The sequence below is a fragment of the Amblyomma americanum genome, chromosome 9 (assembly GCF_052857255.1).
Source record: "Amblyomma americanum isolate KBUSLIRL-KWMA chromosome 9, ASM5285725v1, whole genome shotgun sequence".
Taxonomy (NCBI): Eukaryota; Metazoa; Arthropoda; class Arachnida; order Ixodida; family Ixodidae; genus Amblyomma; species Amblyomma americanum.
Window position 1 is genome coordinate 113,473,015 of NC_135505.1, and position 11,909 is coordinate 113,484,923.

The 11,909-nt window shown below is 42.7% G+C and overlaps 1 protein-coding gene across 2 annotated transcripts; it reads left to right on the forward strand.

Annotated features, from left to right (window-relative positions):
• Positions 1-235: 235 nt before the first annotated feature.
• LOC144104122 (diphthine--ammonia ligase) lies at positions 236-8,041 on the forward strand. Of its 2 annotated transcripts, none has more exons than XM_077636945.1 (8): positions 236-520; positions 621-712; positions 1,324-1,508; positions 2,424-2,497; positions 3,878-3,996; positions 7,024-7,088; positions 7,327-7,418; positions 7,511-8,041. In XM_077636945.1, exons 1-8 carry the CDS (start codon positions 498-500, stop codon positions 7,629-7,631), a joined length of 771 nt encoding a protein of 256 aa, XP_077493071.1. In that variant the 5' UTR covers positions 236-497; the 3' UTR covers positions 7,632-8,041. The 2 variants fall into 2 exon arrangements, with proteins under 2 accessions (XP_077493071.1, XP_077493073.1); XM_077636947.1 differs by having other exon boundaries at positions 237-286.
• The last annotated feature ends 3,868 nt before the right edge of the window (positions 8,042-11,909 follow it).

Sequence of the window (11,909 nt, forward strand, 5' to 3'; positions counted from 1 at the left end):
GAGGTTTCGGAGTGCACAATTCGCCTTGAAGCGTGACAATTGATCAAATTACGAAAAAATATATTAAAACGAAGTGCTGTCCTTGTACAGAAACCTCACGCGTCTGTCAAAACACTCAGAAAGCATCATTATGTCTCCTTCGTTGTAGAAGATTACAAAAAAAGCGCCAATCTCGTCGCAATCTCAACTCATGTTTGAAACGCTGGGGCGGTCGCCATTTTTAAAACACAGGCGCATGCGCGCACGCAAGATCAACACAGCACGCGTGCGTTAGTTTCGTTAGCCGGTCAAGTAGACGCGCCCTGCAAGTTTTATCTTAGTGATTGTGGTGGTACCCGTACGTACACGTTCACAGTTTCTAGTTAACTTTTAACGTCCTAACTCTACGGCAAGCGTATCGAAGTTATTCATTATTGCGCTAAGCCCACTGCGTGAGTTGCTGACCAGCCGTTGGTTCAAAACGTCGGCACCCTTGAAAATCATCAGCGACATTCGCCATGAGAGTGTTGGCGTTGGTTAGGTAAACTGAGGCGTTATTAACCTTCCTTTATTTGATGGATAAACGCATTGGGACGGATTCATTCCCAATTGCGAATAACGCTGTTTCTTCTTCATTCTAGCGGCGGGAAAGACAGCTGTTTTAACATGCTGAAATGTGTCGAACATGGTCACGACATCGTGGCCCTTGCTCATTTGAAACCGAAAGACAAAGGTGTGTACGGCTGGTCCTCGGATCTCTTCAGCTTTGCCAGAATTTATTTCTCGGTCATGTCCATTATAAACTCGAAGCGCTTTGTCGCGTACTCTTGAATGGCTCACTGTGACGTTACTTGCGTTTACCTCATACTATGTCAAGTTTTGTCAATAAGAAGTGCGGTTGCTGTTGTTGGTGGTGTTGTTGCCTCTGAGCAATGGCACAAACCCATGGTGGGGGATTGCCCCAGTTTGGTGCAAATGTTGTTGGCCTCATAAAATGGCACGCGCCCTTAAGGGGGATTGTCGTCGTTGTTGTTGCGCCTCTGGTGGAGTTGCACATACTCTCAGTGGGCATAGAGTTTCTTACTTATTATACCCAGCGGGCACTGAAACTCCCCTGGACGTCCTGTGGATGTTTAAGACGTCCATGGGACGTCCAAGAGAGTTCCAGTGCCTATTGGGAACCCATGACGAAACAATATCAGCAGGTGGTTTGTTGTAATGTCATGATAGATGCAGCATTAATGAATACAAAAGCACGTCTGATGACAAATATTTAGATGGCATTGTTAGATGTAGCATCCAAAAGCTAATGCAATTCTGTTTTCTGTGTATGATACCTCGCAGATGAGCTTGACAGCTACATGTACCAATCTGTTGGCCATGAAATTGTTGGCCACTATGCGGAAGCCATCGGATTGCCATTATTTCAGGGTGAGATTGTCGGAAAACCATGCAACCAAGGAAGCGAGTATGAAGTCACTGAAGGGGATGAAGTTGAAGATCTTTTTAAGTTAATGTCCAGAGCTAAAGTGAGTTGAAAGTGGTGTGAGGTTGCTCTCTTTTTTTTATCCTAGTCTTTCTGTCACATGTTTGAGCCCGCATGCTGGAAGGAACACACCTTGAAAGTGTTAGTCACGGTTTGTGTGTTGCTTATAAGGCTTACTAGATGTGTCTAATAGCCTGTAATGTGAAAGTGGGCACAGGTGATTAGCCTGACTAGCTCTCTGATTTTCTGTTGCTTCATTCACTAATGACTCTGTTGATTATCACAAAGCAGTGCTGCAAACGTGTGCCAATGTACTGTTGTTGCCAAACGTTTGTGGAAAGCACCTTTGGCAAAGAAGTTTCTTTTTTTTTTTTTACATGCAAGGCACATTGCTTTTGATTTAGTAGTGCACTGTGTGACTACTTTCGCAAAAAATTGAGGTTTTTAAAATACAGGTGCCATTTCTACAAGCTGTCTGCACACACAAAAAAAGAAGTTACATTTTTGTTTGCTGACAGAAGCTAGCCTCCGCTGCCATCCACTTCCAGCCAGCAGTCATAGGGCTCATAATTTTTTCAATGTCATCATCGATATTGTGAGTTTAAATCGAGTGGCGAGAAAATTTTCAACACCAAATTTTTGTGCAGTGATAAACTTTTTGCTGCCAAGCGAACACCAACAGTGCCACAAAAATCCAAGCAATTGACTTTCACTGGGAACAAAAAAAAAATTACATGGAGTTCTCCTCAGTGGCTCTTCTGGATACTTATTGTTACTCATGCAAAAGTAAAGGATTGAAGAATAAATTCATGACTGGCTTTATGTAGTTCAGAAATATATGTTTCTTGATCTCCTCATGGGACAGAAGAAAAGGTGTCTAAAATAGTTGTTTTTGTCATTTTGCTGTTGTTTTTTTTTGCCCTTGCCTTTTGCCCCACCCAATTCCCTGTTTCTCCAGGAGACGGTAAATTACGAAGCTGTGTCTGTCGGCGCTATTTTTTCAGACTACCAGCGTGTTCGTGTACTTAATGTGTAAGCCTCCTATATCATTACCACTTTTTAGTCCTCTTAAATATTCCAGTTGCGTTTTCCTAACTGAACATGTTCTGCTGATATGGTGTTAGTCAAGTGGATGTGTGTGGAAATCCTTCCCTCCTTTGCTTCAAGTTTTGAATGTAATGTCACTAAAAGTCAAGTGAAAACTGTATAATGTGCCTCATGGGTGTTTTGCACAATTTGGCTTGACTTGTCTTTTTTTTCTCTTTTTCTTTTACAACTGTTCCCTGTCTCAAGTTTACATCAGTTGCCACTGACATGCAGCAAACTCCTATACTCCTTTACGTGTATATTACGTGCATATAATATACTAATTTACAAGCCATATAATGTGAAAGCATTATATGGTTGTCAGCAACGAAACCCGGCGTTACCGTCGACCACAAAAAAGTGGTCACGAAAAATCAGGGAGACGTCATCAGACGTCATCAGACGTCATCAGATCCCAAAGGGGCAACTTGATAGTCAATGGGCATGCGCATTGTAGGCATGGTGTAGACATAGTGATAGTTAGTGATAGCTATAGTGACGTCATAGGTATATGGTAAAGTCCTTTATGTAAAAGGTCTTTGGGGTAAGAGTGAAGGCCTGAGTAAAGGAGTTTGGGTTGAAGGCTTTTTGTCTAAAGGCCCTTAGCTCAAAGGCCTTCAACCTGGATTCCTTTACCTGGAAGGCCTTCACCCTAAAGGCAGGTCATATGCCTTAAGGTCCAAGGCCTTTATTCGTCGCATTCACATCATGTAAGGACCTTATAAGTGCCCACCGTAACATTTTTTTGTCAAAGTATAAATTGTTACTAATATATTACCTTATACATATAATGAACAGACCTCTCAAACTTTCACATTTGTTTTCGTAAAAAACAAAGTGCATTCATGATGCAAGTACGGTATTTTGCAGTACTGCACGAGTTCTTTTCTGGAGCATATGTGAACACACATCCCTTTTTTCTTGAATTGTATCATCTTTTTACTCTGTGTAACACTGCAACACTGTTTCTTGTTCTGATGAGAAGCTGTTTTAAAGTCTCCTTTGAGTGTTTTTTTTTGACATCCTAAATAAAGAAAAGCCATGGCAGGCAGCTGCGTTCTTTCTTCTCAGCTGGTTTTCACTGATGAAGAAACAAATGTGCTGAATTAGCAACATCTTGAATATAATAGAAAATCTCAAGTAATTTCTTTTTTAAGGCTACTATAGATGACAGTGTAGAAATGTTTTTATGTCATTGCTGACCACTCTTGCGACAGTTGTTATTTTGCTGCATCGCACTTTTCAGATTTTTGTTTTTTTACTGGAAAAATTATGAGCTTTGAATTTTTCATTAGATGAGGTCAAAGTGCCCATGTGCCATTTCAGGTGTGACCGTCTGGGTGTCACGATGCTTGCTTACCTCTGGCACTGCGACCAGGCCCAGCTCCTGAGGGAGATGGTGGACAGCGGCATTCACGCCATCCTCATAAAGGTTGCCGCCTTGGGTGGGTCGAGCCTTCTCAAATATCTCTGCCTGTCTCCTCATTGAGGGTGGGCATAAGCACGAAGCACACTGAGGCACCGCAGTCTAGTACGATCTGATGTGGGGCAAAGAAATCTTGCGCTGTTACCTCTCGGAGCTTCTGCACTTGCTTGTTTCCATGGCTGAACCATGTAACGCCTCGAATGGCAGTTCTGTGAGCCACTGCTGTGAGCCACTGGTCATAATTTTTTTACTGTACATGCCAAGCTACTGCACATGCCAAACTATTACTACTGTACATGCCAAACTTCCTCTGTGGCATAATGGACTTTTATTATTTTGAACACATTTATTATTTCGAATTCACAATTTTAGCACCCTTCAGATTGCAAGGCACAATATTTTCTGTGTTTAAAAGCGGCCTGGCGAGTTCCATGAGGTGTCTCATGTGTTTCTTTTTTTCTTCTTTGATTGTCCAGCTTCACTTCTGCAGTGAAATCAGTTTAAAGGTTTTTTTCTTTCTTCCTTTCATTTATGTTCTTTGTATTGTTCATTGTCTTTCTTTTTGTGGATGTCTGTCAAGGTTACTGTCCTGTAGCCTTTTTAGTGTGCTAAGTGTTGCTGAGGGCCATTGGGTTATTGGTTAACCAACGCATGGTTTTACGGTTTAGTTGTGCTGTTTTCTGGGGTATTCAATAAACAGATTTAGGTTAAGCGGCCTAATTGTGATGGTGTCTAAAGGTATTGCGTAAATGGAACTTTGTTCTGTGGTCTGGTAGTGCCAATTTTCAGGATGTTGCAAGTTCAGAGAGGTTCAAAAATAGTGCACCGAAGTGCTTGCACGTAGGCGCAGTGTACCGCTTACATTTTCCCAAGTTTGCTCACGAGTGCATTTCCAGAAGCATGTTCCTCTTACTTTTGCTCGTGCATTTATTGAAAATTACGTTTTAGTGATGGCTTGAGACAGAGCTGTTTGTAGCTTTATCTGCAACTCTTTTAGCACATTTTGCTGTTGCCTCAGTGGCTTCCAAGGTTTGTAGTTTTTTTTTTATGTGCTTGTTGTTGATCATCACTCGCTTACATTTTTTTTTTTTTGCACTTGTGTTGACTTGCGTAACCAGGGGGGAACTGCAGCTCCCGCTACGTATGTCCTGGCATAGCTGAGCTAAGCCACTGCCAATTTTTTTTCATTTAAAAAATAAAAGGCAGCACCTGTTCTTTCATCTGTGTTTTTATTGGATGAGAGTTTTCACACTGGATGGCAGAAAGCGTTCTTGCGTGTTGAAGTTCACCCTGTTAGCATGTCTTTCCCACGATTTCAAGCAAACATGACATCACCCATCCGGTGTTGTAGTGTGGAAGAGTGTTATCCATTGGCCAATGATAGCGCAAGCAATGACGATGTTGACTTCAAGTTTTATTCTTTGAGTAAGACAGTGACGAGGCTGCGGAAGCAAGGACATCCGCAAGGAAGCGGATGACCTAGTGTAGATTGTGCAAGAAGGCATTGTGTAGAGTGCCGTACGTGTTTTGAGCACTACTACACTGTTGGTAGTGTCAAGTAGTTTGGAGGAAGTAAAAGGACAAACAGTACATTTTGTTTGGTTGGGGGTTGGTTTTATCAGGTTTGACGTCCCAAAGCGACTCAGGCTTTAAGAGACGCTGTTGTGGAAGGCTTCGGTAATTTTGACCACCTAGTGTTCTTTAACAAGCACGGACATTGCACAGTACACGAGCCTTTAGCATTTCACCTCCTCGAAATGTGACCGCCGAGGCTGGGATCGAACCCAAGTCTTTCAAGCCAGCAGCTGAGCGCCATAACCACTGACCCACTGCGGCAGCTGAAGTGAATTTTCTGTACTGCTATTCAAAGCCAACCCTTTCTGAAGTTTCAAAATTGGACAATGCATAATGCCTAATAAAACATTATTCTCTGCGGTAAAATATATTTATGGATATTTTTGTGTTTTAAACATGTTATTGAAGCATTTCATGTTATAAAAAAATGAGCCATTTTGGTACCCTCTCATTTCTTTTTTTAATGGTCATTTCTTCTCTGTTTTAATGAGCCCTTAAGGGATTAATTGTTGCCGTTCAGTTTTTTTTTCTTAGTAAAACTGGCATTCTACTTTCGATCTTCAAGCGCTGCTCATTTATTTATTTATTTAGGTACCTTCAGGGCCCAGGGGGAATTACAGAAGGGAGTGGAATGCATGGGTATAGAATATCTATTCAGAACAAATATTTTTCTGTCTGAATAGTATATCCAGGCTTCAAGAAAACTGATTTCTTAGTTTTCCCTATGTAAAACACCAACAGTTAATTTTTCACAAACGTGTACAAAATTTCATACGAAGTGCTATGATGGCTGAAAATTGTAATGAGTGCCAGAATTTGTCAATTAAACATCCAAGGATCACGGAATCATTTTTTGTTTTGTAGGTGCACGTTACAATAAAAATTCGGAAAAAAATGTGATATTCACTGTGGCAAGATCGTCTGTCAGCAAGAAAATGGTGGAGGATGTGTTACTAAGCTCACTGTTTGGGGAATTAATATTTCTTGCATTTGCTACTGGTCATGAAAAAGTCGCATGTTTTCGATATGAAGGGCACTAAATTCACCTGAAACGGAGATGTCAGTGCTAGGTCTTGTACATTCTTGGAAAAAGCTGCGAGGTTGCTATGTACACAATTGTGCTCCTAGCGTCTTAAAAGGTATAAATTCAGATTAATGTTGAGTAACATTTTATCCCACATCTGCAATGTTGCCTTTGAACATCAGCTCTGGGTAATTTACACTTGTAATCTTGGTATAACAACTTACTGCTTGAAATTTTTCTGGTGGAGCTGTACTGGTACCCTTTTAATATGCAGCACGCAACAGACCACTTGCATGCAGAACTTTGTGTGAGGTGGAGCTTTAGCTTCTAGCAGTGCATTTAGCATCATTTTTTCAGCTGCTGCAGGTCACGCATAATGGGCTTGCCTAGAAAAAACATTTTTGCTGAATTCCCGAAGTAAAGCACATTTCACTTTGTGCAATTTAGGTTTGGAGCCTCAGAAACACTTGGGAAAAACCTTGACCGAAATTTACGACCACATGATTTTAATGGTAAGTTCATTCTGTTTACTGGCTGGCTTCCATCAGGCTAGTGCTTTATTCATAAAAGGTGAAAAACATAGCTTTTCTTTCTGTAGACTGTTCTGCGACCACTGCACAGGATTCGTATTTTGTAAAGTATCTCAAAGTTAGCTGCTCGAGAAGGAAAAACGATTGCTTTCTGACGCTTTCTTCTTGTGTGTAGTGCCAAGATTCTTCAAAAATGTTTCCATTCGTCACCACTTGTTAGGAAAAGAAGTACGGCCTGAATGTCTGTGGAGAAGGTGGTGAATACGAGACCGCAACTCTTGACTGCCCGCTTTTCCACAAACGAATTGTCATGTATGTTTGGATATTTGCATATATCATTCCTCATACCACAGTTATATTGTTTGGTGCAGTAGCTGAATGCATCTGCCTCATTTTCTTTTCAGAGATGAAAGCGAAGTTGTGATTCATTCCAACGATGCATTTGCTCCTGTCGGGTATTTAAAGATAAAGAGATTGCACCTTGAAGACAAGCCAGGCTGTGATGGAAAAATTTCGACAAACTGAAGTGTCATTGCGGACTTAAGGAGCTAGTGACAAATGCTTACCGACCATATTTTGCGTCATCCTTTGGAAAGAAGGTGGACGCTGGAAGAACCTGTGGGCATGGCCGTCACAGAAAGACAAACTTTTTGGCACGAAGCTTGCATGTGCTTCTTTGGGACTGTGATCAACTGCTGCTGTGACCACTAAGACTGAAGGTGGATTCACACTGGCGAGTTGCAGAGGTCGCGCAACTGGTTTAAATCGATTCGCAATGCTTCCTCCCTGCTTTCCTAGTGCTTCGGAAATTGTAGCTAATTGCCTTGAATCGCTCGCATGACGTTTGCAACTCGCCAGTGCATTGAATCTGACTAGATTCCCACTTGTGTATTGGTGGGGATGTGGGAAAAAGTATTAAAAGCATATTCTTGAAAGGACAGTGTCCTGCCTTGTTTTAGGGCTGACACAATAGAAGTAAGGTTTATTGCCATGCCACATGTTTGTATATGTAGTTCCTACATTGTGGACTGAATGCAGAACCTCTTATCACAATCAGACATGATAGGAGATCACTTGATATGCGATATATCTTACTGCATATGAATGTCTATCATATCTTCGAATAAATATGATCTAGCGACTTTTAGATCATAAAAATTCATTACAGCAAACTCATCTGGTAGTGTTGGCATTGTTTTTTGTCCCAGTTCTCATCTTTTGCACTAAAATATTTCTAGTCAGAACATAAACTAGTCCTAGCCAGTTTTTTTTTTTGTCAGGGTGTTCATTTTTTTGTGAATGTTCAGCATCACACACGACTCAAGGGATGCATCCGAGTAGCCTTGATACTGAAATAGTTTTGGAGAAGAAAATGATCACAGCTCTCCTTTTCGTAATGGACGAGTGTATTGTTGGAGTGTTGTCATAAAAATCGAAGTTTTACAATCCTTTGGTAGCCGAGCAAAATTGCCTCTCATTAAAATGCTTTACAGCCGCTTCACGATACTGTAATTCCGCCAATGTCACTGTGGGTAAACAAATAAATAAACATCACTAGGCTCTGAAATGTAAATGAAAGCTTGCTCGGTCAAGTGCACTTATTTAGGCCAGTGCATGTAAAAGCACTGTTGTGAGGACATTCATTTCAACACTGCACAGAATACAACATTGCTGAACAAAAAGGAACTTCACCACCTCTTGTTTCTTTTGGGTATGTGAAGCCTTATAGGTTTCCTAACCTCGATCTTCATTCAAGGAAGTGCAAACCTGCTTTGAAGAGGATGTGGCGATTCTAATAATAATTACTGTCTTTTGCTTTTAACTTACTGATCTGATAAAATGAGTCATTAGCATTGTCTGTGTTGTCCTCTTGATTGTCCCCTCTGCATTACCGCTGACTCTCAAAGTTCCTCGAAGAAGTACTTTCAAGCTACATTTCAGTATTCAAAGAAACAACTGTGCTCTCCTGTAGAAGGCATATTTCTACGAGAGAGAAAAATACCAGTAGCATCGTACTGTCAACCTAGCTGTCGGCCTAGTTATCAAATTTTGACAAAGTGCCTTCTCTCCAGTGAAGCGCAGCTTTTTCCACCATTTGGGGTGTTCATAAAACACTCATTTTGAATCTTAAAGCAGTAGAAATGGCACATTCTTGGTTGCGTGTATTTTCTTTGGAATGCTGCACAGCACATTAAGTACGTATAAATCACTACAAGGAATTTGCCAATGCCGGCCAAATAATTTATAATTCAGTTCCTTCCCTCATTTTTTAGTTTCAACAACTCAACGGTGGCTATGACATCACAGCCAAGTTATGAGGACGTTGAGGTCAGGTGAAACATTCAAAGACTGCAATATAATTGCTGCTTTGTTGTTTTAATCCACCCGTACTTACACTAGTTGCACCGTACTTGCATCATATGAACAAGCAGCTGTTGCACTGCTGTTTTTGTATGCTGCATGCGACTTCAGTATTGTCTAGCCTGTGAAGTCACGGCCACCATTCGGCTCTTCTGAAACAGTATAAGCGAAGGAACTGAATTACGTGTTATTTTGCAGTTGTATGTGAATTCTACTTGGTGTTCCATATGTACTCATTAGGCATGTGCAAATAATGGTATTTTTGGTTCGAAGCGAATCGAATCAAGTAGTCATTTCCTTAGAATAATTTCGAATCGAATATTTTGAATACTTCTAGCTCAAAAAATAAGTTGAATGTCAGAATAGGCATATTAAAAATCATGTATTTTTTGAAAATAGAAGGCCATTACCAGAAAGAAAAAAAAAAGAATGCACTGAACTTCATTACGCTCATTGAAGTGTGTCCACGTCCTGCAAAAGGGGCCATCGAAAATTGAGGAGTTGGCCTACATATGGAGCCAGCACATTTGGGGGCGTGCGAGACCTATTAGGCGAGACCCCTGAGTGCTGATCTTAATTGCGACTGCGTCGTTGCGGAGCCATTGCTGTTAAGCGACGACTCCATGAGCACCTGCTAGAGAGAGTGCAGGGTTCTCCATTAGGGGTAGCCAAGTTTCACCGCAGAGCTCCCCCCACCAACTCCCACCCACCCAGGCCCCTACGATCAAACGCAGCACAAAGATGATGTATGGTCATAAAATGTTTATTTCAGTGTGATGATATTGGAACATATACAAAATATTATTGAGCAGTAGTTTTTAGTATCGTCAAAAAACCTTCATGGCCATACCCCTGCACCTTAAATGATGAGACCGGACCAAAAGAGTAAATACATGGGGGAAACCTGGCGCCTGCATTAGATGACCAGTGGGTGAAGGCATCGCCACCCCGCCCCACCTGTGTGCACGCCTATGCCTGCTAAGTGTACCCACTGTGCGCCCAGTGCAGCCCCGCGTCAGGCGTCGGAAAGGGGCACCCGTCACATTGTGCCTCATGCTAACTTCCTCTCCTGCTGGCGTCGTCGTGCTTGATTCGCGAATTTCACATGGACAGAAGCGGCTGCAGCACCTGCAGTCTGCTCAAACTCGTTCCGCGGAGATCAATTAAACCGTGCCCCTCTGATTAGAGCGCGATCCGATTCCACGGGGAGCCGCTGCGCATGCGCAGATCGCCCTGAGGATGTCGCAAGGTGCCAGCCAGCTGTTCGAGCCTCTGCCCAGTCCGAAGCAATCAGCGCGTGCGCACTAACGGCGCGCAGAAACGGATTGTGCTATGCTCTGTCCACTGATGCACGCCACCGAGCGCGGTTATGGCGAGTGTGCACCGTGGGTATGGTAGCCACCATACTGCGGGTAGCGCGGCCTTGGACACCTGGAAAGTATACAGATCTGGGCGCCACGCTTCTGCCTGCTCGCATCTGTCGCCGCGAATATGCACAGACCAGTTCTGGCATACACGCAGGAGCATAGGCACGCGACGCAGTCTGGGCTTTGGTTATGCGCGTACCGCGTAGCAAGAGTTACAGGATTAAACTTGTTAAGCACTGTATAGCAGTGCATTTTAAGGCACAGAATCTTCTATTAGTCGCCTTACTGCCAATTCCTGAGACACCAGTAGCATGGCGACCATATAAGTCACTGGATTTTACAATTGCATTAGTGTGCTTACTTACCATAATACGTACATCTTGAAATGTGCTGGATATAGTCCAAAGAAAAAGAAAACTTGAACAATCCAGGAGCCAAGTATGACCTTGTCAAGGGCTTGGTCCAAGTCATGGTGGCTGCTGTGCTTTAAAGGGGTTCTGAAACGCCTTCCGAGGAGAGCACATTAACTAACTTAATCACTGCACTGCGTTGCCACGAAAACCGGAGACAAATAACACTCTTCTAAACGCAGCAGACGACCCACAATTGCGCATCAAAGTTGGCGAGCCCTTTCCGGCGATATTTTCATGCTCGCACCCTCCTTTGTCCCCCGCATCTGCGTAGACATGGTGAGAGGTGGCCATTGGTTATATTCTTGCAAACGTCAGGCAGCAACCGCGGCCAATAAGCCGCTTAGCTCCGGCGGGTCGGGAAGCTCCGCTCCCAGACAGGGGTCGGCGAAGGAGCGCCTACCTTCCAGCGTGCAAAAAGTGACGAGACGAGAGGGAAAGGCGCGAAGACGCTGAAATTCAAATTTTAACTACAGATAACTCAGCTTCTACAAAGCGCATTTAAAAAATCCTTGCGGGACACTATTCGTGAAGCGGCATGCTTCAATATCCCAGGCATGCCGCAACTTTATTAAAGCCCCCTTCACAGCCCCTTTAATGCAGACCGATGCTATAATATTAGTGTACACAGGTTTAAGTGTATATCAAGGAATCCAGGTCATCAA

Excerpts from the sequence above, each read along its gene's own strand:
- LOC144104122 (XM_077636945.1), top strand. The coding sequence starts at position 498 with ATGAGAGTGTTGGCGTTGGTTAG. Across the intron at positions 521-620 it reads AGAGTGTTGGCGTTGGTTAG|CGGCGGGAAAGACAGCTGTT; the intron begins GTAAACTGAGGC and ends TCTTCATTCTAG. Across the intron at positions 1,509-2,423 it reads AGTTAATGTCCAGAGCTAAA|GAGACGGTAAATTACGAAGC; the intron begins GTGAGTTGAAAG and ends CTGTTTCTCCAG.